This window comes from Chiloscyllium punctatum, chromosome 8 (assembly GCF_047496795.1).
Source record: "Chiloscyllium punctatum isolate Juve2018m chromosome 8, sChiPun1.3, whole genome shotgun sequence".
Lineage (NCBI taxonomy): Eukaryota > Metazoa > Chordata > Chondrichthyes > Orectolobiformes > Hemiscylliidae > Chiloscyllium > Chiloscyllium punctatum.
Genome location: NC_092746.1, coordinates 104,910,304 through 104,937,885, shown reverse-complemented (window position 1 = coordinate 104,937,885; position 27,582 = coordinate 104,910,304). Strand labels below are relative to the sequence as shown.

Genomic DNA, 27,582 nt, shown 5'->3' with positions numbered 1-27,582 from the left:
CATGCAAGAACTGCTGTAAACATTACATAGGACAAACGGGCAGGAAACCTACCACCAGAATACATGAGCATAGGCTCACAACAAAACAAAATGATCAGTCCTCCCTCCTAACAATACATACTGACAACATGGGACACCAACTCAACCGGGACAACGTTACAATACTGGTATAGGCTGAACAAAGTCACGTTCAGGAATTCCTGGAGGTCTGGTATTCATCCACTGGTTCCATAAACAAATACATTGAAATAGACCCCACCTATAGACCATTGCACAGTACAAAACCAGCAGTAGAACTACTCACCACAGCAGACAGAACCGTATAAATTTGGGCAGATCATAAAGACAGCACTTCATCCGGAGGCTACACAGCACTGCAGATGTCACCCAGAAGGGAAATGAAACGTTTGCAAGTAAATCAACCAGCTCGGCGAACTGACCAACAATGTCACCAGGAACATTTCCTTTCTCTTAAAAGGCTAATTTTAAGAGCTAGAAGATCTCATGACACATAATTCTACATATATAATGTTAAAATTGTTTACAAAACAGACAAATTATACATACATTAGCAGCTGTTGATAAATGCTGCCACCATACATTAGAGACATAGGAATATTTGACATTAAATGGTCACAAGTACGATAATTTATACAAGCCAAATGAAACATTTTGTTTAAAAATTACCTTGACTGCTCCCAAGGACTTCAAAAGCTGGTTCAGCTTGTTTTGCGGTGAATTTAGGAAGCACTCCCGAGTCATGATATTAGTCAGTATATATTCTAAAAACTTTAATGCCAACTCTAATTTAGGTTCCACAGTTTCCTGGATTTTTACTGTACGCTGTCGGATATTTTTATTCTGAAAGAAAACGAGCAGGAAAGATATTTGTTCAACAAACACTTTTCAATGATCTTAAACATTCATTGCAGTTTTCAACTGAACAGAAATTTGTAACTTTTTCATGCTGTAAACACTATTGGTGTTCACATACAACTTGAAAATTAAAAAAGGTGAACACTCAGACCACTAAATACATTAAAGTTCTACCTGTTAACTGAAAATGATTGGGATCTCAACTATTTAGTCTAAATCAATATCATGGACAAAGGGATAAAAGTATTCCATGTATTATAGCTAAATTTACTGATGACGCAAAAATATGTAAGAAAGTATGTCATGAAGAGGACAAAAAGTCAGCCTACGAGTATTGATAAAGTGGAAGGGTAACAATTTTATCAGGTGTAGCATAGTGGAGAAAAATTGCTCGAATCTTCTGAACAGTGACAGTGACAGTGACAATCACTGTCAAATCAGTGCTCCACTCAAACATTTCCACAACATGACACTGCTCCACATTTTGTGCCACGTCCTCCAAGCTCAGTTTTACCAGCAATTTGGATTGCTACATCTCTCTGAGACCTCCAGCACACAGCAGATTGTGGGAGAAGAAAGGACACACTCCTTTTTAAATGAATGTACAAGTGAACAAATGAGTGAATGGGTAGGGTGAGGTCATAGGTCATACCTACCGACACCCACAGCTACCTCGACTACACCTCCTCCCACCCTGCCCCCTGTAAAAACGCCATCCCATATTCCCAATTCCTTCGTCTCCGCCGCATCTGCTCCCAGGAGGACCAGTTCCAAAACCGTACCACCCAGATGGCCTCCTTCTTCAAGGACCGCAATTTCCCCCCAGACGTAGTCGACAATGCCCTCCACCGCATCTCTTCCACTTCCCGGTCCTCCGCCCTTGAGCCCCGCCCCTCCAACCGCCAATCAGGACAGAACCCCACTGGTCCTCACCTACCACCCCACCAACCTCCATGTACAGCGGATCATCCGCCGTCATTTCCGCCACCTCCAAACGGATGCCACCACCAGGGATATATTTCCCTCCCCTCCCCTATCAGCGTTCCAAAAAGACTGCTCCCTCCGTGACTCCCTTGTCAGGTCCACACCCCCCACCAACCCAACCTCCACTCCCGGCACCTTCCTCTGCAACCGCAAGAAATGCAAAACTTGCGCCCACACCTCCCCCCTTACCTCCTCCAAGGCCCCAAGGGACACTTCCATATCCGTCACAATTTCACCTGCACCTCCACACACATCATCTATTGCATCCGCTGCACCCGATGTGGCCTCCTCTATATTGGGGACACAGGCCGCCTACTTGCGGAACGTTTCAGAGAACACCTCTGGGACATCCGGACCAACCAACCCAACCACCCCTTAGCCCAACACTTCAACACCTCAACACCGCCTCCCACTCCACCAAGGACATGCAGGTCCTTGGACTCCTCCATCGCCAGAACATGGCAACACGACAGTTGGAGGAAGAGCGCCTCATCTTCCGCCTGGGAACCCTCCAACCACAAGGGATGAACTCAGATTTCTCCAGTTTCCTCATTTCCCCTCCCCCCACCTTGTCTCAGTCAAATCCCTCGAACTCAGCACCGCCTTCCTAACCTGTAATCATCTTCCTGACCTCTCCGCCCCCACCCCACACCGGCCTATCACCTTGACCTCCCTCCACCTATCGCATTCCCCACGCCCCTCCCCTAAGTCCCTCCTCCCTACTTTTTATCTTAGCCTGCTGGACACACTTTTCTCATTCCTGAAGGGCTGATGGCCGAAACGTCGATTCTCCTGTTCCTTGGATGCTGCCTGACCTGCTGCGCTTTTCCAGCAACACATTTTCAGCTCACAGGTAGATAGGACAATGAAGAAGGCGTTTGGTATGCTTTTCCTTTATTGGTCACAATATTGAGTATATGAGTTGGGAGAAGAAAGTGAGGACTGCAGATGCTGGAGATCAGAGCTGAAAATGTGTTGCTGGAAAAGCGCAGCAGGTCAAGCAGCATCCAAGGAACAGGAGAATCGACGTTTCGGGCATCAGCCCTTCTTCAGGAATTCTTCGTATATGAGTTGGGAGGTCATGTTGCAGCTGTACAAGACATTGGTAAGGCCACTTTCGGAATATTGTGAGCAATTCTGGTTTCCCTCCTATCAGAAGGATGTTGTAAAACTTGAGAGGGCTCAGAAAAGATTTTCAAGGATGTTGTCAGGGTTGGTGGGTTTGAGCTATAGGGAGAGGCTGAAAAGGCTGGGGCTGTTTTACCTGGAACATCAGAGGCTGATCTTATATAGGTTTATAAAATCATCAAGGGCGTGCATAGGGTAAAAAGACAAGGTCTTTTCCTTGGAATGGGGGAGTCCAGAACTAGAGGGCATTGGTTTACAGTAAAAGGGGAAAAATTTAAAAGGGACCTAAGGGGCAGCTTTTTGATGTAAAAGGTGATGCATGCATGGAATGAGCTGCCAGAGGAAGTGGTGGAGGCTGGTACATGGACAACATTTAAAAAGCATTTGGATGGGTATATGAATAAGAAGTGTTTAGAGGGATACAAGTCAAGTGCTGGCAAATGGGACTAGATTAGATTAGGATATCTAGTGGGCATGGACGAGTTGGACCGAAGGGTCTGTTCTGTGCTGTACATCTCTATGACTCTGACCTGAGGATGTAGCTAGGAAGCCTGCAGCAAATAACTCAGTCCCCAAAGTGAGAAGAGGCAAGTCAAAAACTGACTGCCTGGAGAGTTCATTACTCCAGAAGTAACAAGGGGCCGACAATTCCCTGCTGAACACTATGCCACCCAGAGTGGATTATGTCCAAACTGCAGATGCATATTGTGTTTTTCCCCTTTGAAGAATACAAAAGAACAGGGTTAGAAGTCCTGATTCAATTCAATTCCTGCGTGCTACTGGGACTAAATGTGTGGGATAGTAAGCAAGTGACTCACTACGCACCACACTGGGTTCCAGCGTCAGTGTGCTGTTAAGATCAGAGTCCATGAACTATAAGCCAGTCCCCCTTATGTTGCAAGTAAAATGACTCACTCACTTTTAGAAATCAGCTAGCTAGCAAGCCAGATAAAAGGAAACAGGACAGCATAGGACTCTCTATTAATGCTAGAATTCAATCATGATCAAAAGGAATCAGAACAACAGAATCTCAATGCCACTTGATTGATAACCTCAACTGCATTAGCCACAAAGTTCAACTATCAGTTCATTGTGAACAATTCAGAGACTGCTCTATATATTTTTATTTTTCAACTTTTATCTTTTTGAACTCCCCTCTTATTTCTAACCTATGTATTTGTGTATTGCATTGTTAACTCTTCTCATTTAGTAATTAATAAGTTCACACTTGTGTTAACTCAATAAAGCCTCAAGTTAAATTGACTACTTTTGAAACACAAGCACATTTGGCCCTGGGAGAAAAGCTATCTGCATGGGAAAGGATCCGTTTTTAAACATTACCTTGTTGTGCAATGAAAGATGGTGGTTAAATGAAGACGGGTAACTAGTTCATTAAATGGTCATTAGATAGGCACGTGGACGAGAATGGAATAGTGTAGGTTGGATGGGCTTCAGATGGGTTCCACAAGTTGGCACACCATCAAGGGTCAAAGGGCCTGCACTGCACTGTAATGTTCTATGTTCATCTTTCCTCATTTGGGATCTGCCAATTTGGGGTATCGTATCTGCAATTTCCATCAGTGTCTAGACATAACTGTATTTGATTTTGTTCTTGTTGCTAATGCATTTAGAACGGACATTACATTTGTATTAACCATCTAACATGTATTTTCCATAATTTGTTTTAAATATTTCAGAAAATCAAGAACTGTCTTTTTATGATTCCACATGTTGAGAGGAACAACCTGCAACAAATTTTCTTCTATATACAAATCAATTTAAATCTTAAATAAATTTTCTAACCTTCTGGGGAAGTCGATCTGTTAGCCAGTCAGTGATCAACTCAAGCACATGTCCAACTTTCCCCCATTGACACAGACAGTCTATCAACGAGGAATATTTATTCTCATCAGCTCCTTCATCTAAATTTCTCAGTTTTGAGAGGACCCCACAACTGCAAACAATAAACAATGATTAGAAGATGAAAACAGTAAAAAAAAATTCTTTTTCCTCTTTCTTCAAGTGGCTACAATTCTGGATAATGACTTAATTTCTACCCTTATGTCATCATAGCTTAATTTCAAGCACCACATATCCACAAACTAAAAAATAGCAACATATTTTCACCATAGTTTAGTTTTTAAAGTTTCAACAGTGTCAATAGTGAAAGTGTCAACTTTTACTTGGCAATTCTGAAAATTTTGCAGGATTAAATAATAGAAAAGCTCAGTTCTGAAGACTTAATTTTATTCTTTGTTAATGAGACTTCATCGCTGATAATACGAACAGATATTGTCCATTCCCAAACATTCTCAAGAAAGCGACTTCAGTGCTGTCATCACAATTGGTTCACCATCATGACGACTGACTGAGCTGGTCAAGTCTTAAAGATCATCGCAACAAGTGGTAAGGAAACCAACAAAAGCAAGTATGTACACCCAACTTCGTCCTCACCAACCTGTGTGCTCCAGATGCATTTATCCATTACAGTAGCAGTATAAAAAAATCACCACACAGTTCTTGTGGAATTGAAGTCGTATCTCCACATTCAGGATAATATCTAACAGTTTATATGGCATTCATACCATGCTGAACGGGACAGATTTCAAACAGATCTAGCAGCTCCAACCTGGGTCCACAGAGTCTCATGGATGCCATTAGTAGCAGCACAACTGTATCCAACAATATTTGAAACCTGCTTATCCAGCACATCTCACTCACCCCCTGTCCCAGGTACATCCTGGACATAAAAAGCATGACAAATCCAACCCAGTTAATTCCTGTCCCAGTCTAGTCTCTACCATGAGTAAAAGAATGGAAAGAGCCATCAACAGTGTTATTGAGCAGTGTTTACTGATCAAGAACCCACTCACTGATGCTCAGTTTGATTTAATCAGGGACACTTAGCGCCTAACTTCAACACAGCCTTGGTTCAAACATGGTGAAAACAGCTAAACTCAAGGGTAGGCAAGAGTCTTGACAACAAGGCCTCATTTGACAGAGCGTGATGTCTAGCTGCCTGAACAAAATCAGAGTCAATGAGAATAGAATTCTCTGACAGTTGAAGTCAAATGCAGCACAAAGTTAATTGTGATTCTTGGAGATTAGTAATCTCTGCTGGAGCTCCTTAAGATAATTCTATGCTCAACCATCTTCAACTGCTGAAAGTTAATGGAAACGTCACTACCTGCATATTCCCCTTCAAAGCACTCACCATTTTAACCTAGAAATATATTATTGTTCCTTGCCCATATCTAAGTCAAAATCATGAAACTCCCTTCATAGAGCATTGTGGGTATACCTACAACAAATGGACAGCACTGGTTCCATAAGGCAGCTCTGCCAATCCTTACTTCCTTGAGAACATGAAGGAAAGTCCTCATCTCCTGAATGGATGAGGATGGAATTGGAATGGTGTGTTGTTTGGAGAGGAACATGCAGTTGCCATTGTGGTGCCATGCATCTGCTGCCTTTATCCTTTGGGTGACAATGGTTGCAAGTTTGGTGTTGTTGAAAATGCTTTTATGAGTTGCTGCAATCCATCTTGCAGGTAGAATGCACTACTGACAATAGAGGCTGGCAGTAGAGATGGTGAATGCTGAAACTAGTGGTTTATGGTGTCAATCATAGGTCACACATCAGGTTGATTTTTGCCTTGTAGATGATGAACAGACTTTAGTTAATCTAAGTGGCATATTACTTGCAATATAAATTCCCAGCCTCTGACCTGCTGTCAGTAGCTACAGAATTTATATCGCTGGTCAATGGTGGACATCAATATGTTGACAAAAGAGGATCCAGTGATAGGGGCACGAGGCTAGAGTCTCTTTTGTTTGAGTTGCTCATTGCTTGTCACTTGTCTCCATTGAATATTATTTTCTACTTATCAGTTCAATTGTGAATGTTGTCCAGGTCATGCTGCATAAGGATACCAAAGCACTGAGATATCGCACTGAATATTGCATTGTACATCTGTTCCTTTTACATAATGATGTAAGGAAGGTAACAGATGAAGCAGCTAATAATGATTGGGCCAAAGATACTATCCTGAGGAACTCCTGCAGCTATGTCCCAACACAATAGATGACTGATCTCTAACATCTTCCTTAATGCAAGGCATTACTGCAATCAGTAGAGACTTTCCCCTATTATTTCCTATTACATCAATAGGTTCTTGATGCCATACATGTTTGAACGCTACCTTGAAATTTCAAGTTCAAAATCACACAACACTAGGTTATAGTCCAAAAGGTTTATACAAAAATACAAGCTATCAGAGTGCTGCTTCTTTGTCAGGTAGCTAGTGGGCAGGATACATACAGCACAGAATTTATAAGTGAAAGATCAAAGTGTCATACAACTGATGTGAAGTATTACACAGACCTAGATGGCTGTCAAGTCTTTAATCACTTAGAATGGTGATGCACATTTCGATTGAATCCCAGAATTTACTGTCGCCAGACAACTTAAGGTTTTATCAGTACTTCAAAACATTTTCATTCACTACCAGCGCACAGCACGACAATGCGCACCACACACAAAATTAACTGCAGCCATCTGCCAAGACTTTTCTTTCAACATTCCCAAATTAGAGACCTCTGCTACCTACAAAGGGCAAGGGCAGCATGCACTTCAGACACTACCATTTGTATGGTCATCTCCTATTCACACACCATCCAGATTTAAAAATATATAGCATGCCCTCATTGTCAATGTCACTCCAAAAATCAATACACTAGAACCACCTATACAACAGTCACAGGCCCACAAACGCCACACAAAGTCTCTCACTACCGGCTTCTCAAGGGTAATTTTCCAACATTAACAATCTATGAATGATTAAAAATACATGATAAGTAAGTGCATACTGTGGTCAGAACATAGTTACAGTACTTGAGAATATATAATCACATAGGGAGAGGGTGAATAGGCCAGGGGTGTTTTCCCTGAAGCGTCAAAGGCTGAGGGGTGACCTCACAGAGGTTTATAAAATCATGAGGGGCATGGATAGGATAAATAGACAAAGTCTTCTCCCTGGGGTGGGGGAGTCCAGAACTCGAGGGCATAGGTTTAGGGTGAGAGGGGAAAGATATAATAGGGACCTATGGGGCAACTTTTTCATGCAGAGAGTGTTGCATGAATGGAGTGAGCTGCCAGAGGAAGTGGTGGAGGTTAGTACAATTGCAACATTTAAAAGGCATCTGGATGGGTATACAAATAGGAAGGGTTTAGTGGGATATGAGCCAAGTGCTAGCAAATGGGACTAGCTTAGGTTAGGCTATCTGGTTGGCATGGTCAAATTGGACTGAAGGTTATGTTTCTGTGCTGTACATCTCTATGATTCTATATAAATACATTTAAAAATACAGATTTCAGAATGAAGAATGATTTACTCCCACGCCAATGAGCTTGAAGATAGCGAATAAGCAAAAGACAAACAACAGATTCTGTGAGGTCATAGCAGTAGGTGCTCAGATAATCAGGTAGAGAGGTTATTTGGAGGTTTTGTGCATTCTCTCCAGCACCTCAACTTAACCAGTGTTCCTGATAAAGTGTCCCATGTATTCAGTATAATGAACCTTTTCATATGGATCAGTACAAATCAGGGACTTCCTTGAGTCAGAGGGGACAGCTCAATGTTGTTAACAGGACATCCTGAAAGCATTTCTGCTATCTTCCTGAAAGTCTCTGGCTGCAAGTGTTTAGGGCAGAACTGTTGCCTCTGGAGTCTGGTGTCAAGTATACAAAGGACATAATACTCACAGCTAAGCTGCTTTGAGAGATTAGTGCATTAATGTCAGGCATGTGTTTTGGGAGAGGACATGGTTTTCATTAGAATCCACAGTGTGGAAACGGGTCATTTGGCCCAACAAGTCCACACCGACCCTCCAAAAAGCATCCCATTCAGACCCATTCGCCTACCATTTTCCTATAACCCTGCATATCCCATGGCTAACACATTTAACCTATACATCCCTGAACACCAGGGGCAATTTAGCATGGCATATCCATGTAACTTGCACATCTTTGGACTGTGGGAGAAAACCAGAGTACCTGGCGGAAATCCATGCAGACACAGGGAGAACTTGCAAACGCCACACAGGCCAAGGGTAGAATTGAACCAGGCTCCCTAGTACTGTTGCTGGATTGCCTTCTTTGCCGTGAGGTTTGGGGAAACCTGCTGTGAAACCACTAGTGGTACTTCACTGTTTTGAAGCTCCTGTTGCAGGTTGTGCAAGACTCTGGAGCATACAGGAGCTTAGGGATTATGTTACTGAGTAAACCATGAATTTAGTCTTGGGCTTGTATTTCCTGGCCCTTAACTACTCTAACAATCCTTGTATCTACTCAATTTACAACTCCTTCCATCACTTACATGAGATAGTCTGTGGATCTTTACAGCTGGATATTTCAGTGCAGCATGCAAGCAGTTCCCATTTAAACTAGTATTTTTAAAAGTTATTAATTCAGTAATCTGTGCATTAAAGAAATCAAAACGCCCTGAACCAAACAAGAACAATTGCTCAGCCTCTCAAGCCTGCTTTCGCTTTCAACATTACCACGGCTGATCTGTACCTCATCAATTTACACGTATTAGCTCCTTATCCCACATTATTTCACCAAATTCCTGATTTGTTTTCAGAGCAGAGATTTCTTTGTAAGATTACAGATGCTGCTTTAATTCCCCCAAAAGGAACAGTTTCTTTGTATCAATAGTAATCAAAATCTTTTCAATGCATTCAATAAAAAGTAATCTTCGCTCAATGTCAGGTAAGATATTCAATTCTTTACCACAATGTTGAGGGCTCTAATGAGATTTAAATTTGAATGGGCAAACTTATCCAATGATTGCATACCTAAGCTTAGGTATGTTCTCATTGGGTAAATTTGCCCATTCAAATTTAAATCTCATTAGAAGCCTCAACTTACAATCAGAAATAAATGTACACATTTCAAACAAAGTATTGTTTTCGATGTGTAAAACAAAAATTGGCTCATTTTACGTCTACCACTATTCAAAGTGCAATTTACAATTCCTTAAGTGCAATTGTGAAAAAAAGCTCATCTCCACTCCCATCTACAGTTGAGAGAGTAAATCAATGTCTAACAATAAATTATTTCTTAGAAACTTTATTTCAGGCTCAGGGTAGTCATGTTTTCCTGATCAATAATGGACATGTTAACAACTAAACAGAACCTATTTAGCTGTAACTTTACATAAAACAATGTACCTGAAGGTAGGAACAGCGGTTGCAGGCATGAAAGAAGCCAAAATCACTAAGGGACCAGTACAGCGATCATCCTGTTGAAATTTAAAAAAAAAAAGTCACATTCACATCTAACCAACATTCTCAGTTGCATAACGCAAATAATTTTCCCTGTTAAACTTGTTCCCACTATTGGACAAATACAGGTGGACAACAGTTAAGATCAAAAATTAAAATCTAAAGCATAATTTAAGATCATTTGAAAGACCATACACTGAAAACCAAAACATACCGTAAAAGTTTTAAAATACTGAGGAAGCACAGTTCCAAACTTGGCAATTGTGTAGTTTTTAGCTTCTTCATTTTTACTCAGTGTCTTGTCAATGCTCTTCCACAAAATGACAATAATTTCCAGTAAGCTAGCCATTGTGGCACCATCGTTCACAGAAAGCACATCGTCTAGCACCTGTGGGGACAAATTCTTTAAATTAAATATGTCTATGTTCCTTCCTCTCTATCATGAGCCTTCATGTTGACAATTACGCTTTTCATTAAATATCTGGCATACAGTTACTCATACAGGGAGAAAGTGAAGATTGCAGATGTTGGAGATTAGAGTCGAGATGAAAAATGTGTTACTGGAAAAGCGCAGCAGGTCAGGCAGCATCCAAGGAGCAGGAGAATCAACGTTTCGGGCATAAGCCCTTCTTCAGGAATCTGGCTTATGCCCGAAACGTCGATTCTCCTGCTCCTTGGATGCTGCCTGAGCTGCTGCGCTTTTCCAGCAACACATTTTTCAGCTCTGATCTCCAGCATCTGCAATCCTCACTTTCTCCCGATTAGAGTCAAGAGTGTGGAACACTCACCAACTTTAACACATTGCACGCTGATCTTAAATTCACCTAGACCATCCCCGACCCCACCACGAGAGATATATTTCCCTCCCCACCCCTATTTGCTTTCCGTAAAGACCGTTTCTCTCCACGACACTCTCGTCAGGTCCACACCCTCCACCAACCCAACCCAACCCACCCTCCCCTCCCAGCACCTTCCCCTGTCACCACAGGAATTGCAAAACCTGCGCCCACATCTCCCCCTCGGTGCCAAAGGAGCCTCCCACATCCATCAAAGTTTCACCTGCAGTTCCACACATGTCATTTACTGCATCCGTTGCTCCTGATGCGGTTTCCAAGAGAGACTGGACAGCAACTTGCAGAGCTCTTCAGAGAAAATCTCCAGGATACCCACAACAATCAACCCCACTGCCCCGTGGCCGAACACTTCAACTCCCTCCTCCCACTCCGCCAAGGGCATGCAGGCCCTGGGCCGTCTCCTTTGCCACTCCCTTACCACCAGATGCCTTGAGGAAGAACGCCACCTCAGGACCCTCCAATCCCTTGGCATCAATGTGGATTTCACCAGTTTCCTCATTTCCCCTCGCCTCACCTTATCCAAAATCCAACCTTCCAACTCTGTACCGCCCTCATGACCTATCCTACCTGCCCATCTTCCTTCCCATCTATCTGCTCCACCCTACCCTATCACCATTACCCCCACATCCATCCACCTATCGCACTCTCACTTAACTTTCTCCCAGCCCCACTACTCCCTTTTATATCTCCAACCCCTCGGCTCCCAGCCTCATTCCTGATGAGGCTGAAACATCGATTTTCCTGCTCCTCAGATGCTGCCTGACCTATTCATTCAGTCAGTCATACAGCACAGAAACAAACCCAAAGTGAAGACAAAAATTGAAACAATTAAAAGGTCTACTAGACCAATACTTGGAATGAGCAGATTGTCTTATGAGGAAAAGTTGGATAAGACAGGTTTGCATCCACTGTAGTTTACAAGAGTATGAAGTGACTTGAATGAAGCATTCAAGATTCTGACAGAGTTTGACAGGGGGATGTGGACAGGCTGATTCGAGAACTCGCAGTCAATGTTTACAAATAAGAGAAGGCCCATTTAAGACACAGAAATGTCGGAAACTGAGACACTTTGGAATATTCTTCCTCCAAAGGGGTTGTGGAAGCAGAACGTAATATTTTGTACAAAATGTCTTTACACAGTAATGCAAATTAAGTTTCATGAAATAATTATCCGAAAAGATTTGTGGGACTTCATGTAAAAGTGCAAAGTGAGACTATGTGAGCTACTCCTACAAAGAGCCAGCACAGACACAATATGCTGTCTCCTATGCTATACCCATTTTATGGAATAAACTGCTGGCCTGATGGCGATTGTCACAAAAATGTCCTTTCGGGGAGGAAATATGGTAACATTACCTAGGCTGGCCTACATGTTATTCCAGACCACATCAACGTGGCTGATTCTTAACTGCTCTCTGGGCAATTATAAATGCAACACCCACGATCGTTTAAAAAAGAAAAATCCTGGTTTAACACAATGATTACATACAATTGTTTTCACTGGCATACCCATCAAGTAAAAAAAAATTCTGTCGGGGCAGGGAGGGCAGAAAAACAATGGACTTCCCTCTGCTTTCCCAAACATTTGATAACAAGGAAAAAAAAATAATTTGTGCATAAGCTTTTCTCACATCAATGTTATTTCAAAATAAATTACCAAAACCTAGAGTTAAGAAAGACAATCCATCTTCAAGTAGTGACAGAAAGCATAACCAAACATGCAACTTTTTTTATAAAATGTGCACAAGTTTCAGAGTGGGAATAAACTTACACTGCTATTTTCCATATGGTATTTATCATCGTCACCACCATCTTCATTTTGCACTTCCCTCGCAATACAAGCATTCAAACATCGACGAAGCACAAGCATCAATTTGGCTATTATAATAAAGAAAAGTGCAGTGATGTGGCAAAGAATAATAACCAACAACATTTACATATTATTAGCCCAGTTCTTGTAGGCGACAGTGAAGTGGTTACATTCAATGCATGATGTGGAGGAAGCGGTATTCGTCTGCGGTGGACAAAGCTAAAAATCACAACACCAGGAGTTATCTGAAAGCACTTGCTTTCGGAGGGCTGCTCCTTCATCAGGTAGCTGTGCAGCAGGACCATAGCATGTAGAATTTATGGCAAAAGTTTACAGTGTCATGCAACTGAAATGGTATATTGAACAAACCCAGATTGCTGTTAAGTAGAACATGGAACACGGAACATTTAGAGCGCAGTACAGACCCTTTGGCCCTCAATGTTCCACTGACCTGTGGAATCGATCATAAGCCCATCTAACCTCAGCTATTCCATTTTCATCTATATGTTTATCCAATGACCAATTTAAACGCCCTTAAAAGTTGGCGAGTCTACTACTGTTGCAGGAAGAGCGTTCCACACCTCTACGACTCTGAATAAAGAGTCTACCTCTTACATCTGTCCTATATCTATCACCCCTCAATTTAAAGCTATGTCTCCCCCACCCCTCCCATGCTAGCTTTCACCATCAGAGGAAAATGGCTCTCACTGTCCCCCCCAACCCTCTGAATATCTTATATGTCTCAATTAAATCACCTCTCAACCTTCTTCCCTCTAACGAAAATAGCCTCAAGTTCCTCAGACTTTCCTCATTAGACCTACCCTCCATACCTCCCAGCAAATGCCCTCTGAACTCTTTCCAAGCTTCCACATCCTTCCTATAATGTAGTGACCAAAACTGTACGCAATACTCCAAGGGTACGTGCATGGAATGATCTGCCAGAGGAAGTGGTGGAGGCTAGTACAACTGCAACATTTAAAAGGCATTTGGATGGGTATATAAATAGGGAGAGTTTGGATGGATATGGGCCAGGTGCTGGCAGGTGGGACTAGATTGGGTTGGGATATCCAGTCGGCATGGACAGGTTGGACAGAAGGGTCTGTTTCCATGCTGTACATCTCTATGACTCTAAGTGAGGCCACCCAAGAGATTTGTACAGCTGCAACATGACCTCGTGGCTTCGAAACTCAATCTCTCTACCAGTAAAAGTTAACACACCGTATGCCTTCTTAACAACCTATCAATCTGGGTGGAAACCTCTTTCATCTTTTAGAATGGGTTGCCGGCCTGCTGAGATTGAAGGTTTGTTTTAAATCTTCTTGTCACCATACAAGGTAACATCATCAGTGAAAATTCTTAGAAGCATGGCATTCTAACCAGAACTCCATCAATAAACACATAGGATCTAAATCAATCTACCTTCCCTTGAGAAAGGGAAAAAAAGAACCAGAAATGACATCACCCACCATAAGAATCCACCTATAAATAGAGAGGTGGGACATACTCTCAACACTTCACCTGAGACTCTCACTGATGTTACCTGGTATGGTGATGAAACATCTGAAAACAAACCTTCAAGCTCAGCGAGCTAATTTACATACTTAATCCGTGACAATTTATCAAAGAAGGCAAACCAGGAAATAATAAATAGATTATTCTACTTTATTACCATTTTATGGAAAACTAAATATTAGATGGCTGTACATAAAATATAACAACCTTGAAAATACAATCATTTAAAATTCATGAAATGTTTTGATGGAATGGAGAAATTTAAAATGTCACAAATACAGAATTTGTTTTTACTGGCCAGAGACTTTGTTCAGCAGTAATTGTAGCTAAATATACCATTGAAAACCCAGTTACAATTCATCCAACAAGGCACAACGTTTAACTCGTATTCTTGCAATGATAGAAATTGCTGGGAATGACAGCATCTGTGCAGAGAAAGCGCAGTAAACCTTTTGGGTCCAGTGACCATTCTTCAGAACTGATTTGTGTTCTTTTTTCTGATTTCCAGCATCTGCAGTTATAGAGTCAAACAGCATGAAACAAACCCTTCGGCCCACCTCATCCATGCTGATCAGGTTTCCTAAGCTGAACTAGTTCCATTTGCCTGCATTTAGCCAATATCTCTCTAATTCTTTCCTATCCATGTACCTGTTCAAATGTCTTTTAAACTTTGCAATTATATTTGTCTCTACCTCCTCCTCTTTCAACTCATTTCATATATGCACCACCGCTGTGTGAAAATGTCCCTTAGGTCCCTTCTTTGGGGCGGCACAATGGCTCAGTGGTTAGCACTGCTGCCTCACAGCAACAGGGTCCTATGTTCGATTCCTGTGTCAGGTGACTGCCTGTGTGGAGTTTGCACATTCTCCCTGCGTCCGCGTGGGTTTCCTCTGGGTGCTCCGGTTTCCTCCCACAATCCAAAGATGTGCAGGGCAGGTGAATTGAGAATGCTAACTTGCCTGTAGTGTTAGATGCATTAGTTAGAGGGAAATGGGGCTGGGTGGGTTACTCTTCGGAGAGTCGGTGTGGAGTGGTTGGGCCGAAGGGCCTGTTTCCACACTGTAGGGAATCTAATCTAATAAACCATTTCCCTCTCACCTTAAACCTATGCCCCCCATGCACTCTAGTTTTAGATTATCCCAGCATAGGAAAAGACCTTGACTATTATCTTATCTATGCCCCTCATGAATTTACACACCGCTAGAAGATTGTTATAGTTGTGGGTATGTTCGGCGAGTTGGGAAGTTCATTTGCAAACATTTTTTCCCCTGTCTAGGTGACATCTTCAGTGCTTTTGAACCTCCTGTGAAGTGCTGCTGTACTGTCTCTTCTGGAATTTATTTGGTTCCGTTTCTGCTCCTTCCGATTACCGGTTCTGGCTGTTTGTTGTAGTGACCAGTACTTTGAGTCTAGGTCTACGTGCTTGTTAGAGTCCGTGGGAAGAGTGTCATGCTTCTAGAAATTCTCCAGCTGCTCTGTTTGGCTTGTCCTATGATTGTCGTGTTGTTCCAGTTGAATTTGTGGACCTTGTCATCTGTGTGTGGGGCAACTTGGGAAAGTTGGTCATAGTGTTTAGTGGCTAGTTGATGTTCATGGATGCAGTTTGCGAGTTGTCTGCCAGTTTGTCGTATGCAGTGTTCTGTGCAGGTTTTGCATGGAAATATGTAAATTCTGTTTGTCTTGCACATGATGGGTATAGGGTCTTTTGTTCTGGTGTTCAAACCTTGAACACCTATTAGCAAGACACACTAAGATAAGCAAGGAAACGGAAATCCCTGCCAATAGCCTAAGCGCTACCTTGAACAACTGTGATATACAGACCACCAATTAACAACCCACAAGCCAGGGAAACAGTTAGACAAAACGGTCTTGGGATGAACCAGGTTATGATGACGGACGGACACACACACACGACACAGGTACAGACAGAAATTGTGCAAAAATCGTTAATTTCAAAAACAACCAATCAGAAGTGGTCTACGACAATCAAACAGGCCATCATCACAGACAGAACAGAACCACATACAGGAAGAAACAAGCACTACAAGACAAAATGACTAAGCTAACCAACAGCAGAGAAGTTGACACAACAGAGACCTGGGTAAGAAACTCTCCAACAGACAGCTTACAGACACAGAAAAAGCGGTACTCACCATGGGACTCCAGTACAACCACAGGGATGCAAAAAGAACAAACTTCCTAACTGCACTAAAATGTACGCTCAGAACTAATGGACTAACCAAAGAGACGCAGCAAGCAGTCAGACAAAGCATTGGAGTAGAGAGTGAGGTGCTGGAAAAGCACAGCCGGTTGGGCAGCACCTGAGGAGCAGGAGAATCGACGTTTCGGGCATGAGCCCTTCATCAGGAAAGAAGGGCTTATACCCGAAACGTCGATTCTCCTGATCCTCGGATGCTGCACGACCTGCTATGCTTTTCCAGCACCAGAGTTTTTGATTCTGATTCTCTAGCATCTGCAGTGCTCATTGTTTGATTGTCATAGTCCACTTCTGGTTGCTCTTGAAATTTACGAATTTTGGTGCGCAATTTCCTGCCTGTACCTTTGTCATGTGTTGTGCGCGTCTGTCGGTCATTATAACCTGCATCATCCTGAGACCATATTGTCTGACTGTTTCCCTGGCTTGTGGGTTGTTGACTGATGGTCTGTATATGATTCCTTCGACATCCATGTAGGAAGCAGTTGTTTGTAGCTGGCGCCTAGGTGATTGGCATAGGATTGTCATTTTGTTACTTGTCTTAGTATGTCTTGCCAAAAGGTGTTCAAGGTTTGAACACCAGAACAAAAGACCCTATACCCATCACGTGCAAGGCGAACGGAATTTACAAATTTCCATGCAAAACCTGCAGAACACTGCATATGACAAACTGGCAGACAACTAGCAATCCGCATCCATGAATATCAACTAGCCACTAACCGCCATGACCAACTGTCCCAAGTTGCCACATACGCAGATGACAAGGACGACAAATTCAACTGGAACAACACGACAATCATAGGGCAAGCCAAACAGAGCAGCTGGGGAATTTCTAGAAGCATGACACTCTTCCCAAGGACTCCAACAAGCACGTAGACCTAGACCCAAAGTACTGGCCACTACAAACAGCCAGAATCGGAAGGAGCAGAAACGGAACCAAATAAATTCCAGAAGAGACAGTACAGCAGCACTTCTTCAGTGCTTTTGAACCTCCTGTGATGTCACCTAGACAGGGGACGAAACGTCTGCAAATGAACTTCCCAACTCGGCGAACATACCAACAACTATGACAACCAGCACCCAAGCTGCAAATCTTTACGTAAACCTTGAACTCTATAGGATCACTCCTCAGTCTCCTGAACTCCATGGAAAAAATGTCCAGCCTACCCACCTTCTTCTTAGAACTGTAAACCTTCAGTCTCACTAACATCCTTGTAAATCTTTTTTGCACCCTTTCCAGCTAAGCAATGTTCTTCCCATAGCAGGGAGACTGGAATTGTATTCAGTACTCCAAATGTGACCATATCAATGTCTTTCTACTACCATAACATGACGACCCAACCCCTGTACTCCATGCTCTGATGGATGAAGGCAAACATGCCAAATGCTTTCTTCATCGCCCTGTTTAATTATGACACCACTTTTAAGGAACTGTGCACACTTCCAGTTATCTCTGTTTGACAACCCTCCCCAGGGCTACACCATTAACTGTATAAACCCTGCCCTTGTATGTCTTACCAAAATGCAACACCTCACATGTATCAAAATTAAACTCCATCTGCGATTTTTTGGCCAAGTCGATTAGGATCCCATGGTATTCTTAAATACCTTTTGTCACTGTGCATAATTTTGGTGCCACCTGCAAACTTACCAACCATGCCTCTGACATTCTCATTCAAATCATTCATATAAACAAGCAATGAAATGGACCCAACCCCAATCCTTGCAGCATATTGCTAGTCATAGGCCACCAGTCTGAACAACCAGCAACCCTCTATCACTGCAGTCTCTGTCTCCTACCTTCAATGAAATTTTGTATCCAACTGGCGAGCTCTACCTTACTTATCAATCAGTCTATCATACAGAATCTTGTCTAAGGGCTTGTTTGGGTCCATGAGACCACATTTACCTTCTTTGTCACCTCTTCAAATAATTTAAATCAAGTTTGTGAGACACAATTTCCCATGCACAAAGCCATGCTGACTATCCCTAATTGGTCCTTGCCTTTCCAAATATATGTATATCCTGTATTTTGTCTCTCTGAATCCACTTCAACAAATTCTCTACCACTGACATCAGATCATAGGTGGGGGTGCTGACTTTCCCTTGCAGCCTTTCCTAAATAATGGCACAACATTAGCCGCCACCCTCCAGTGTTCCAGCTCCTTACTTGTGGCTGTTGATGATACAGTTCTGCTAGGGGCCCCACAATTTTTTCCTTATCTTCCCACTATGTCCTGGGATACACTTGGGTGACTATACTCTGACTTTAATTGTATTATGTCCTTTTTTGTACATGAAGAGAGCTTGAGACAGAGGGCTAGAGAGTCACAGAGATGTACAGCATGGAAACAGACCCTTCGGTCCAACATGTCCATGCCGACCAGATATCCCAACCCAATCTTGCTAGTTTGAAAACAACTTGTATTTATCTCACATTTTCACAACACTATACGTTGCAAAGTGCTTTACAGCTAATTAAGTACTTTTGAAATGCAACGTTGACAAAGCAGCTAATTTGTGCACAGCAAACTCTTTTAATCAGCAATGTGATAACGACCAGACAGTCTGCTTTTGCGATGCTAGGAGGGTTAAATATTAGTCAGACCACCAGGGATAACTTCCCTGCTCTTCTTGAAAATAGTAGCATGGGAGCTTTTACATCCACCTGAGCAGGTAGATGAGTGCTTAGTTCAAGATAGTCATGATTTGGACGTGCCAGTATTGGACAGGGGTGGACAAAAAAAAATTACACAACACCAGGATATAGTTGAACTGGTTTATTTGGAAGCACCAGCTTTCAAAGCGCTACTTCATCTGATGAAGCAGCACTTCGAAAGCTAGTGGTTCCAAATAAACCTGCTCGACTAAACCTGATGTTGTGTGAATTTTAACTTAGTGCAAGATCTGATCTAAAAGCAGCTTAATACATGCAGAAAATGTGCCTTGATATCTGTGCTTAAGGCCTGGAGAGGAACTTGAACCAAGAAATCAGAGACTCAGAAGTAAGAGTCGGCATGAGCAGCACAGTGGTTAGCACTGCTGCCTCACAGCGCCAGAGACCCGGGTTCAATTCCTGCCTCAGACCACTGTCTGTGTGGAGTTTACACATTCTCCCAGTCCCTGCGTGGGTTTCCTCCCACAGTCCAAAAATGCGCAGGTTAGGTGAATTGGCCATGCTAAATTGCCCATAGAGTTAGATGAAGGGGTAAATGTAGGGGAATGAGTCTGGATGGGTTGCTCTTTGGAGGGTTGTTGTGGGCTTGTTGGGCTGAAGGGCCTGTTTCCACACTAAGTAATCTAATAAATTACCAAAGGAGTGTTTAAAAGCAAAAGTCCATTTCAAATCAGACATTTCCACCTGTGAAGACTTTGACAATGCATTCCGTGGAGAAGGGAATCATCAACATCTGGATTTCTACATTTAACAGAGTTCATATAGAAGCCAAAGGTACCTGCCAAATTGACAGTTTAATGACAGCCAAACTGCAAAATGTAACTACTACAAATTCAGCAGAATATCCACTTGATGTTTACAAACTTTACTTTGCATATCACTTTTAATTCTAAAATTTATACAGGCAAATTCCTCAAAACATTTAGTGATACAGTGTGCTAAATCAATAAATAGATTGTTATCATTTTCGTTCATGTAACCCAGGTTGACATTTCAGTGCAGTTATGTTGAAAGTGGCATTTTTTAGATGAAACATTATATCCATGTTCCATCTGCCCTCAGGTGAACATATAACAATACAAATTCAAAAGATGGCTGGGGAGATTCCCAATGTGTACTTTGCAATATTTATTCTTTAACCAACATCAGTAAAAATGATTATCTAGGCACATGTATCATCCTGTCGCACCTCACTCAAAAGACAACAGTAACTAAGCTTCAGCAAAACAATCTACATTCAAATGGTCCCTTTAACATAGGAAAGCATTCCAGTGTATTAGAAGGGTTATTAATAAGCAGGGTTTGACACAAGGAATTACTAAGATGAGTGACCAATCAGAAGTTTAGCCCAAGGTTGGTTTAAGGGATTGTTAAATAAGAAGAGAAAATGATGACAGCAAGATTCAGAAATTGAATTGCACTGGAGACAACTTTAATAGTTAGTGGAGCAAAGAACATTGGGGACATGCAAATGCCGGAACTGGAGTAACATATGGAGATCTTGAATGGATTTTTTTGGTAAGGCTCTTGAAAGTTGCTAAGATAAAGAGAAACAAGGCCATAGAGGGATTTGAAATTAAAAGATCAGAATTTTAAATAGATGTCAGTCAACTTAATTCATCTTAAGTTCATAAATGCTGTGTAAATGAAAATCATTCCTTTCTTAATAAAAGTGCACTCACTTTCAATATTCAGTAATCAACAGTAAAGAACATACCAATATTTGTTGGTGCAGTGTGCTCATGTGCATACTGATAAAATTTCCTTGCTGCCATGGGATTCATTTGTACAAGAGTGACACATCTTTCACACCATACCTCCTCAGATTGATTCACAGGAAAGAAGGAGTTAAACAACAAGTTGACAATTCGTCTTGCAACTGGTCGGGAATCAAGTTCCAAGCGAGCCAGAAGATGCTCCATTGGACAGACTTTCCAAAACTGTTAAAGATTATTCAAATTCTTGCATTAATATTGGTCAAATTTATAACCATAGCATCAATTTTCCTATGTTGTACTTTATGAATGACATTTAAACATACGACATACGTTATATGTTTTCTGTTCAAATCTCTATCCTGCACATGTGGTACATACAAAATATAGTCTGAAAGGAACAAGCACTACACTCTTTGATTCTAAGGTTGATGATCATCATACTCAGATGATAACAAAGTCACAACAAGTCAAATCTCAAACAACCTGTCCACAAATTTATGTTAAATAGGCCTTCAAACTAGCAGATGCAGCCGTAATGCAACCCAATTTTACCTACAATTGCAATCTATGTCAAAATTATTCAATTACACAGCAAATGTGAAAAATGTCTTTATTTTTCCATTTGTTAACATCTTACAATAGTGTGACCCTGTAAAAGACACTGAAAAATGTCGAGTGTTTTTTCTGGAAAAAGCATACAATCTTTTTCTATTTAATACGCCGTATTCAGATGAGTGCAATACAGGGCGGCACGGTGGCACAGTGGTTAGCACTGCTGCCTCACAGCGCCAGAGACCCGGGTTCAATTCCCGCCTCAGGCGACTGACTGTGTGGAGTTTGCACGTTCTCCCCGTGTCTGCGTGGGTTTCCTCCAGGTGCTCCGGTTTCCTCCCACAGTCCAAAGATGTGCAGGTCAGGTGAATTGGCCATGCTAAATTGCCCATAGTGTTAGGTAAGGGGTAGATGTAGGGGTATGGGTGGGTTACGCTTCGGCGGGGCGGTGTGGACTTGTTGGGCCGAAGGGCCTGTTTCCACACTGTAAGTAATCTAATCTAATCTAATCTGCCATAATGACAATGCAGTCAAAGATCTTTTTTGATGTAATAACAGAAAAGAATTTTTACAATGCACAGTCAAAATGGGTAAGGTCAATGTGCATGAGACTTGAGTACAGTGAGACAAAGTTCTTGTGAATATACTGTTGGAAATTTGGTTCAAATGAGAATTCACCTGGTACATCCTTTCCGAGTTCAGTTTGAGTGTTAAAGTTCAGTTCATACAAGAGCCTTTAAGTAGAGTGAAATAGATTAATGATAGGAGTAGCTGCCTGATCCTGTCAAGTAGGATAGAAGAACCTGAATGTGGTGATCACTGTAGCTAAAAACCTTCTCTGAGCGGACTCAAATAAGCAAGGGAATTCTTACATTGCAGTCAGTGTGCATGAAACTTCAGTAGAATATACAACATTACAGCGCCGTACAGGCTCTTCGGCCCTCAATGTTGCGCCGACCTGTGGAATCAATCTGAAGCCCATCTAACCTACACTATTCCATTTTCATCCATGTGTTTATCCAATGACCAATTTGAAGCCCTAAGTCGGTGAGTCTACTACTGTTGCAGGCAGGGGGTTCCATGCCCCTACTACTCTGAGTAAAGAAATTACCTCTGACATCTGTCCTATATCTATCACCCCTCAATTTAAACCAATGTCCCCTCATCATAGCCATCACCACCAGAGGAAAATGGCTCTCGCTGTCCAACCTATCTAACCCTCTGATTATCTTATATGTCTCAAATAAGTCACCTCTCAACCTTATTCTCTCTAATGAAAACAGCCTCAAGTCCTCAGCTTTTCTTTATAAGACCTTCCCTCCATATCAGGCAACATCCTAATAAATATCCTCTGAACTCTTTCCAAAGTTTCCACATTCTTCCTATAATGCGCTGACCAGAACTGCACGCAATACTCCAAGCATGGCCGCTGCAGAGGTTTGTACAGCTGCAACATGATCTCGTGGCTTCGAAACTCAATCTCTCTACCAATAAAAGCTAACATACCATATGCCTTCTTAACAACCATATCAACCTGGGTGGCAACTTTCAGGGAACTATGTACATGGACACAGATCTCTCTGATCATCTACACGACCAAGCATTTTACCATTAGCTCTGAATTGCTGTTGCTCTTCCCAAAGTGAATCACCTCACACTTTTCTGCAGTAAACTCCATTTGCCACTTACCAGTCCACCTCTGCAGCTTATCTATCCCCTTCTTAACCTTCAACATTAGGTTGGGCTATCTGGTCGGCATGGACGAGTTGAACCAAATGGTCTGTTTCTGTTCTGTATATGTATCTGACTGTATGACATGGTTACAAGATCAAACAGGGAAATTAAATGTTTATTGGTCTGTGGCGTTTCAAAAGGACAGGTAAGAAGAAAAGATTGGTGGGTAGCAATATTAGCACAAGATCAAAAAGTGATCTTGGAGTGGAAGGTGTAACATCCATACAGGTGGAGATAAGAAATAAGATAGAACACACTGGTAGGAATAGCACCCCCAGCAGCAGATATACAACAGGACAAAGAATAAATCAGGTGATAATGAGGGCATGCATAGCTTGGCATGGTGGCTCAGATGTTAGCACTGCTGCCTCACAGCACCATGGAGTCATGTTTGATTCCACCCTTGGGTAACTGTCTGTGTGAAGTTTGTACATTCTCCCAGTGACTGTGCACTTCCTTCAGGTGCTCTAGTTTCCTCCCACAATTCAAAGTAGTGCAGGTTAGATTCATTGGCCATGCTAAATTGCTCATAGTGTGCAAGGAAGTATATGAAGAAAAAGTCATATGTGACAAATATATTAGAATCTGTTTTAAGTAATAAAATAGGTAGGTAAAGAAACAGTAGATGCAATATATTTCGTATTTTCAGAAGATATTTGATAACGTAACATATATAAGGCTTCTTAAGCTATCAGCTCAAATTTTTGGAGGCAATATACTAGCTTAGAGAGAGGACTGGCTGAATAATAGAAGACAGTTGGGTAAAGGGGCATTATCAGGATGGCAACTCATAGGGTATCAAAGGGATCAGTATAAGGTCCACAATTATTTACATTACATATTTATGACTTGGATGAGGATGAATGTAGTTTAGCCACACCTGAAGATGGCACAAAAATAAATGGGAAGGCAAGAGGTGAGGATGACAAAGGATCTGCAGAGGAATATAGACAAGTTAGACAGTGGGCAAAAATTTGGCAGATGGAAAATTATGTGGGGATGTGTGAAAGTTTGCACATTGGCAGGAAGAATACTTAAGTATTGAAAGACTAAAGCCAAAGTGTCACTGGACTTAAAATGTTAACTCTGCTTTCTCTTCAAAAACGCTGCCAGTTTTTCCAGCAATTTCTATTTGGGATTGCTGGAGGAACCACTGAGAAGGTTGGATGTGAACTGATCAGAGTTTGAGAAGATTGACATGCAAGCATTTTTTTCTAAACACAAGACTCTCAGGAGGTTTGACAGTGTTGATGTATAGAAGTCAGTTTCCTTGTAGGAGAGCCTAGAATCATACAGCATAATCTCGAAGCAAATGTTTGCCTAGTTAGAACAGAAATAAGGGTGAATTTAGAGTCATAGAAATGTAAAGCTTGGAAACAGACCCTTCTGTCCAACCTGTCCATGCCGACCAGATATCCCAACCCAATCTAGTCCCACCTGCCAGCACCCGGCCCATATCCCTCCAAACCCTTCCTATTCATATACCCATCCAACTGCCTCTTAAATGTTGCAATTGTACCAGCCTCCACTACATCCGCTGGCAGCTCATTCCAGACGCGTACCACCCTCTATGTGAAAAAGTTGCTCCTTAGGTCTTTTTTAGATCTTTCCCCTCTTACCATAAACCTATGCCCTCTAGTTCTAGACTCCCCGACTCCAGAGAAAAGACTTTGTCTATTTGCCCTATCCATGCCCCTCAATTTTGTAAACCTCTATAAGGCCACCCCTCAGCCTCCAACGCTCCAGGAAAAACAGCCCCAGCCTGTTCAGCCTCTCCCTGTAGCTCAGATCCTCCAACCCTGGCAACATCCTTGTAAATCTTTTCTGAACCCTTTCAAGTTTTATTGGAAAGAAACCAGAACTGCACGCAATATTCCAACAGAGGCCTAACCAATGTCCTGTACAGCCGCAACATGACCTCCCATCTCCTGTACTCAATACTCTGACCAATAAAGGAAAGCATACCAAGCGCCTTCTTCACTATCCTATCTACCTGCAACTCCACTTTCAAGGAGCTATGATCCTGCACTCCAAGGTCTCTTTGTTCAGCAACACTCCCTAGCACCTTACCATTAAATGTATATGTCCTGCTAAGATTTGCTTTCACAAAATGCAGCACCTCACATTTATCTGAATTAAACTTCATCTGCCACTTCTCAGCCCATTGGCCCATCTGGTCAAGATCCTGTTGTAATCTGAGGTAACCCTCTTCGCTGTCCACTACACCTCCAATTTTGGTGTCATCTGCAAACTTACTGACTGTACCTCTTCTGCTCTCATCCAAATCATTCATGTAAATGACAAAAAGTAGAGGGCCCAGCACTGATCTTTGTGGCACTCCACTGGTCACAGGCCTCCAGTCTGAAAAACAACCCTCCACCACCACCCTCTGTCTTCTACCTTTGATACCTTGTATCCAAATGGCTAGTTCTCCCTGTATTCCATGAGACCTAACCTTGCTAATCAGTCTCCCATGGGGAACCTTGTCGAACGCCTTTCTGAAGTCCATATAGATCACATCTACTGCTCTGCTCTCATCAATCTTATTTGTTACTTCTTCAAAAAACTCAGTCATGATGTCCCACGCACAAAGCCATGTTGACTATCCCTAATCAGTCCTTGCCTTTCCAAATACATGTACATACTGTCCCTCAGGATTCCCTCCAACAACTTGCCTACCACAGAGGTCAGGCTCACCGGTCTATAGTTCCCTGGCTTGTCCTTACCGCCCTTCTTAAAACAGTGGCACCATGTTAGCCAACCTCCAGTCTTCTGGCACCTCACCTGTGACTATCGATGATACAAATATCTCAGCAAGAGGCCCACCAATCACTTCTCTAGCTTCCCACAGAGTTCTCCGGTACACCTGATCAGGTCCTGGGGATTTATCCACCTTTAACCGTTTCAAAACATCCAGCACTTCCTCCTCTATAATCTGGATATTTTACAAGATGTCACCATCTATTTTCCTCCAGTCTATATCTTCCATATCCTTTTCCACAGTAAATACTGATTCATTTAGATCTCCCCCATTTTCTGTGACTCCACACAAAGGCCACCTTGCTGATCTTTGAGGGGCCCTATTCTCTCCCTAGTTACCCTTTTGTCCTTAATATATTTGTAAAAACCCTTTGGATTCTCCTTAATTCTATTTGCCAAAGCTAACTCATGTCCCCGTTTTGCCCTCCTGATTTCCCTCTTAAGTATACTCCTACTTCTTTCATACTCTAAGGATTCACTCGATCTATCCTGTCTACACCTGACATATGCTTCCTTCTTTTTATTAACCAAATCCTCAATTTCTTTAGTCATCCAGCATTCCCTATACCTACCAGCCTTCCCTTTCACCCTGACAGGAATATACTTTGTCTGGATTCTTTTATCTAATTTCTGAAGGCTTCCCATTTTTCAGCCGTCCCTTTACCTGCGAACATCTGCCTCCAATCAGCTTTCGAAAGTTCTTGCCTAATACCGTCAAAATTGGCCTTTCTCCAATTTAGAACTTCAACTTTTAGATCTAGACTATCCTTTTCCATCACTATTTTGAAACGAATAGAATTATGGTCGCTGGCCTCAAAGTGCTCCCCCACTGACACCTCAGTCATCTGCCCTGCCTTATTTCCCAAGAGTAGGTCAAGTTTTGCACCTTCTCTAGTAGGTACATCCACATACTGAATCAGAAAATTGTCTTGTACACACTTAAATTTCTCTTGATTTAAACCTTTAACACTATGGCAGTCCCAGTCGATGTTTGGAAAGTTAAAATCCCCTACCATAACTACCCTATTATTTTTACAGATAGCTGAGATCTCCTTACAAGTTTCTCAATTTCCCTCTGACTATTACGGGGTCTATAATACAATCCCAATAAGGTGATCATCCCTTGCTTATTTCTCAGTTCCACCCAAATAACTTCCCTGGATGTATTTCCGGAAATATCCTCCCTCAGCACAGCTGTAATGCTATCCCTTATCATAAATGCCACTCCCCCTCCTCTCTTGCCTCCCTTTCTATCTTGCCTGTAGTATTTGTATCCTGGAACATTAAACTGCCAGTCCTGCCCATCCCTGAACCATGTTTCTGTAAATTGCTATGATATCCGAGTCCCATGTTCCTAACCATGCCCTGAGTTCATCTGTCTTCCCTGTTAGGCCCCTTGCATTGAAATAAGTGCAGTTTAATTTATGAGTCCTACCTTGTCCCTGCCTGCCCTGACTGTTTGACACACTTCTGTTC

The 27,582-nt window shown here is 42.1% G+C and overlaps 1 protein-coding gene across 2 annotated transcripts in view; it reads right to left on the bottom strand.

Moving 5' to 3' along the window:
* ncapg2 (non-SMC condensin II complex, subunit G2) overlaps positions 1-27,582 on the bottom strand; it is a 99,974-nt gene that overhangs the window by 30,707 nt on the left and 41,685 nt on the right. For both annotated transcript variants that reach the window (XM_072576201.1, XM_072576202.1), the window contains exons 14-19: positions 21,060-21,282; positions 12,900-13,006; positions 10,489-10,662; positions 10,221-10,291; positions 4,792-4,942; positions 688-861 (exon numbers count right to left, since the gene is read on the bottom strand). In XM_072576201.1, coding sequence (XP_072432302.1) covers positions 688-861; positions 4,792-4,942; positions 10,221-10,291; positions 10,489-10,662; positions 12,900-13,006; positions 21,060-21,282 — 900 coding nt within the window. The remainder of the gene's footprint in view (positions 1-687; positions 862-4,791; positions 4,943-10,220; positions 10,292-10,488; positions 10,663-12,899; positions 13,007-21,059; positions 21,283-27,582) is intronic.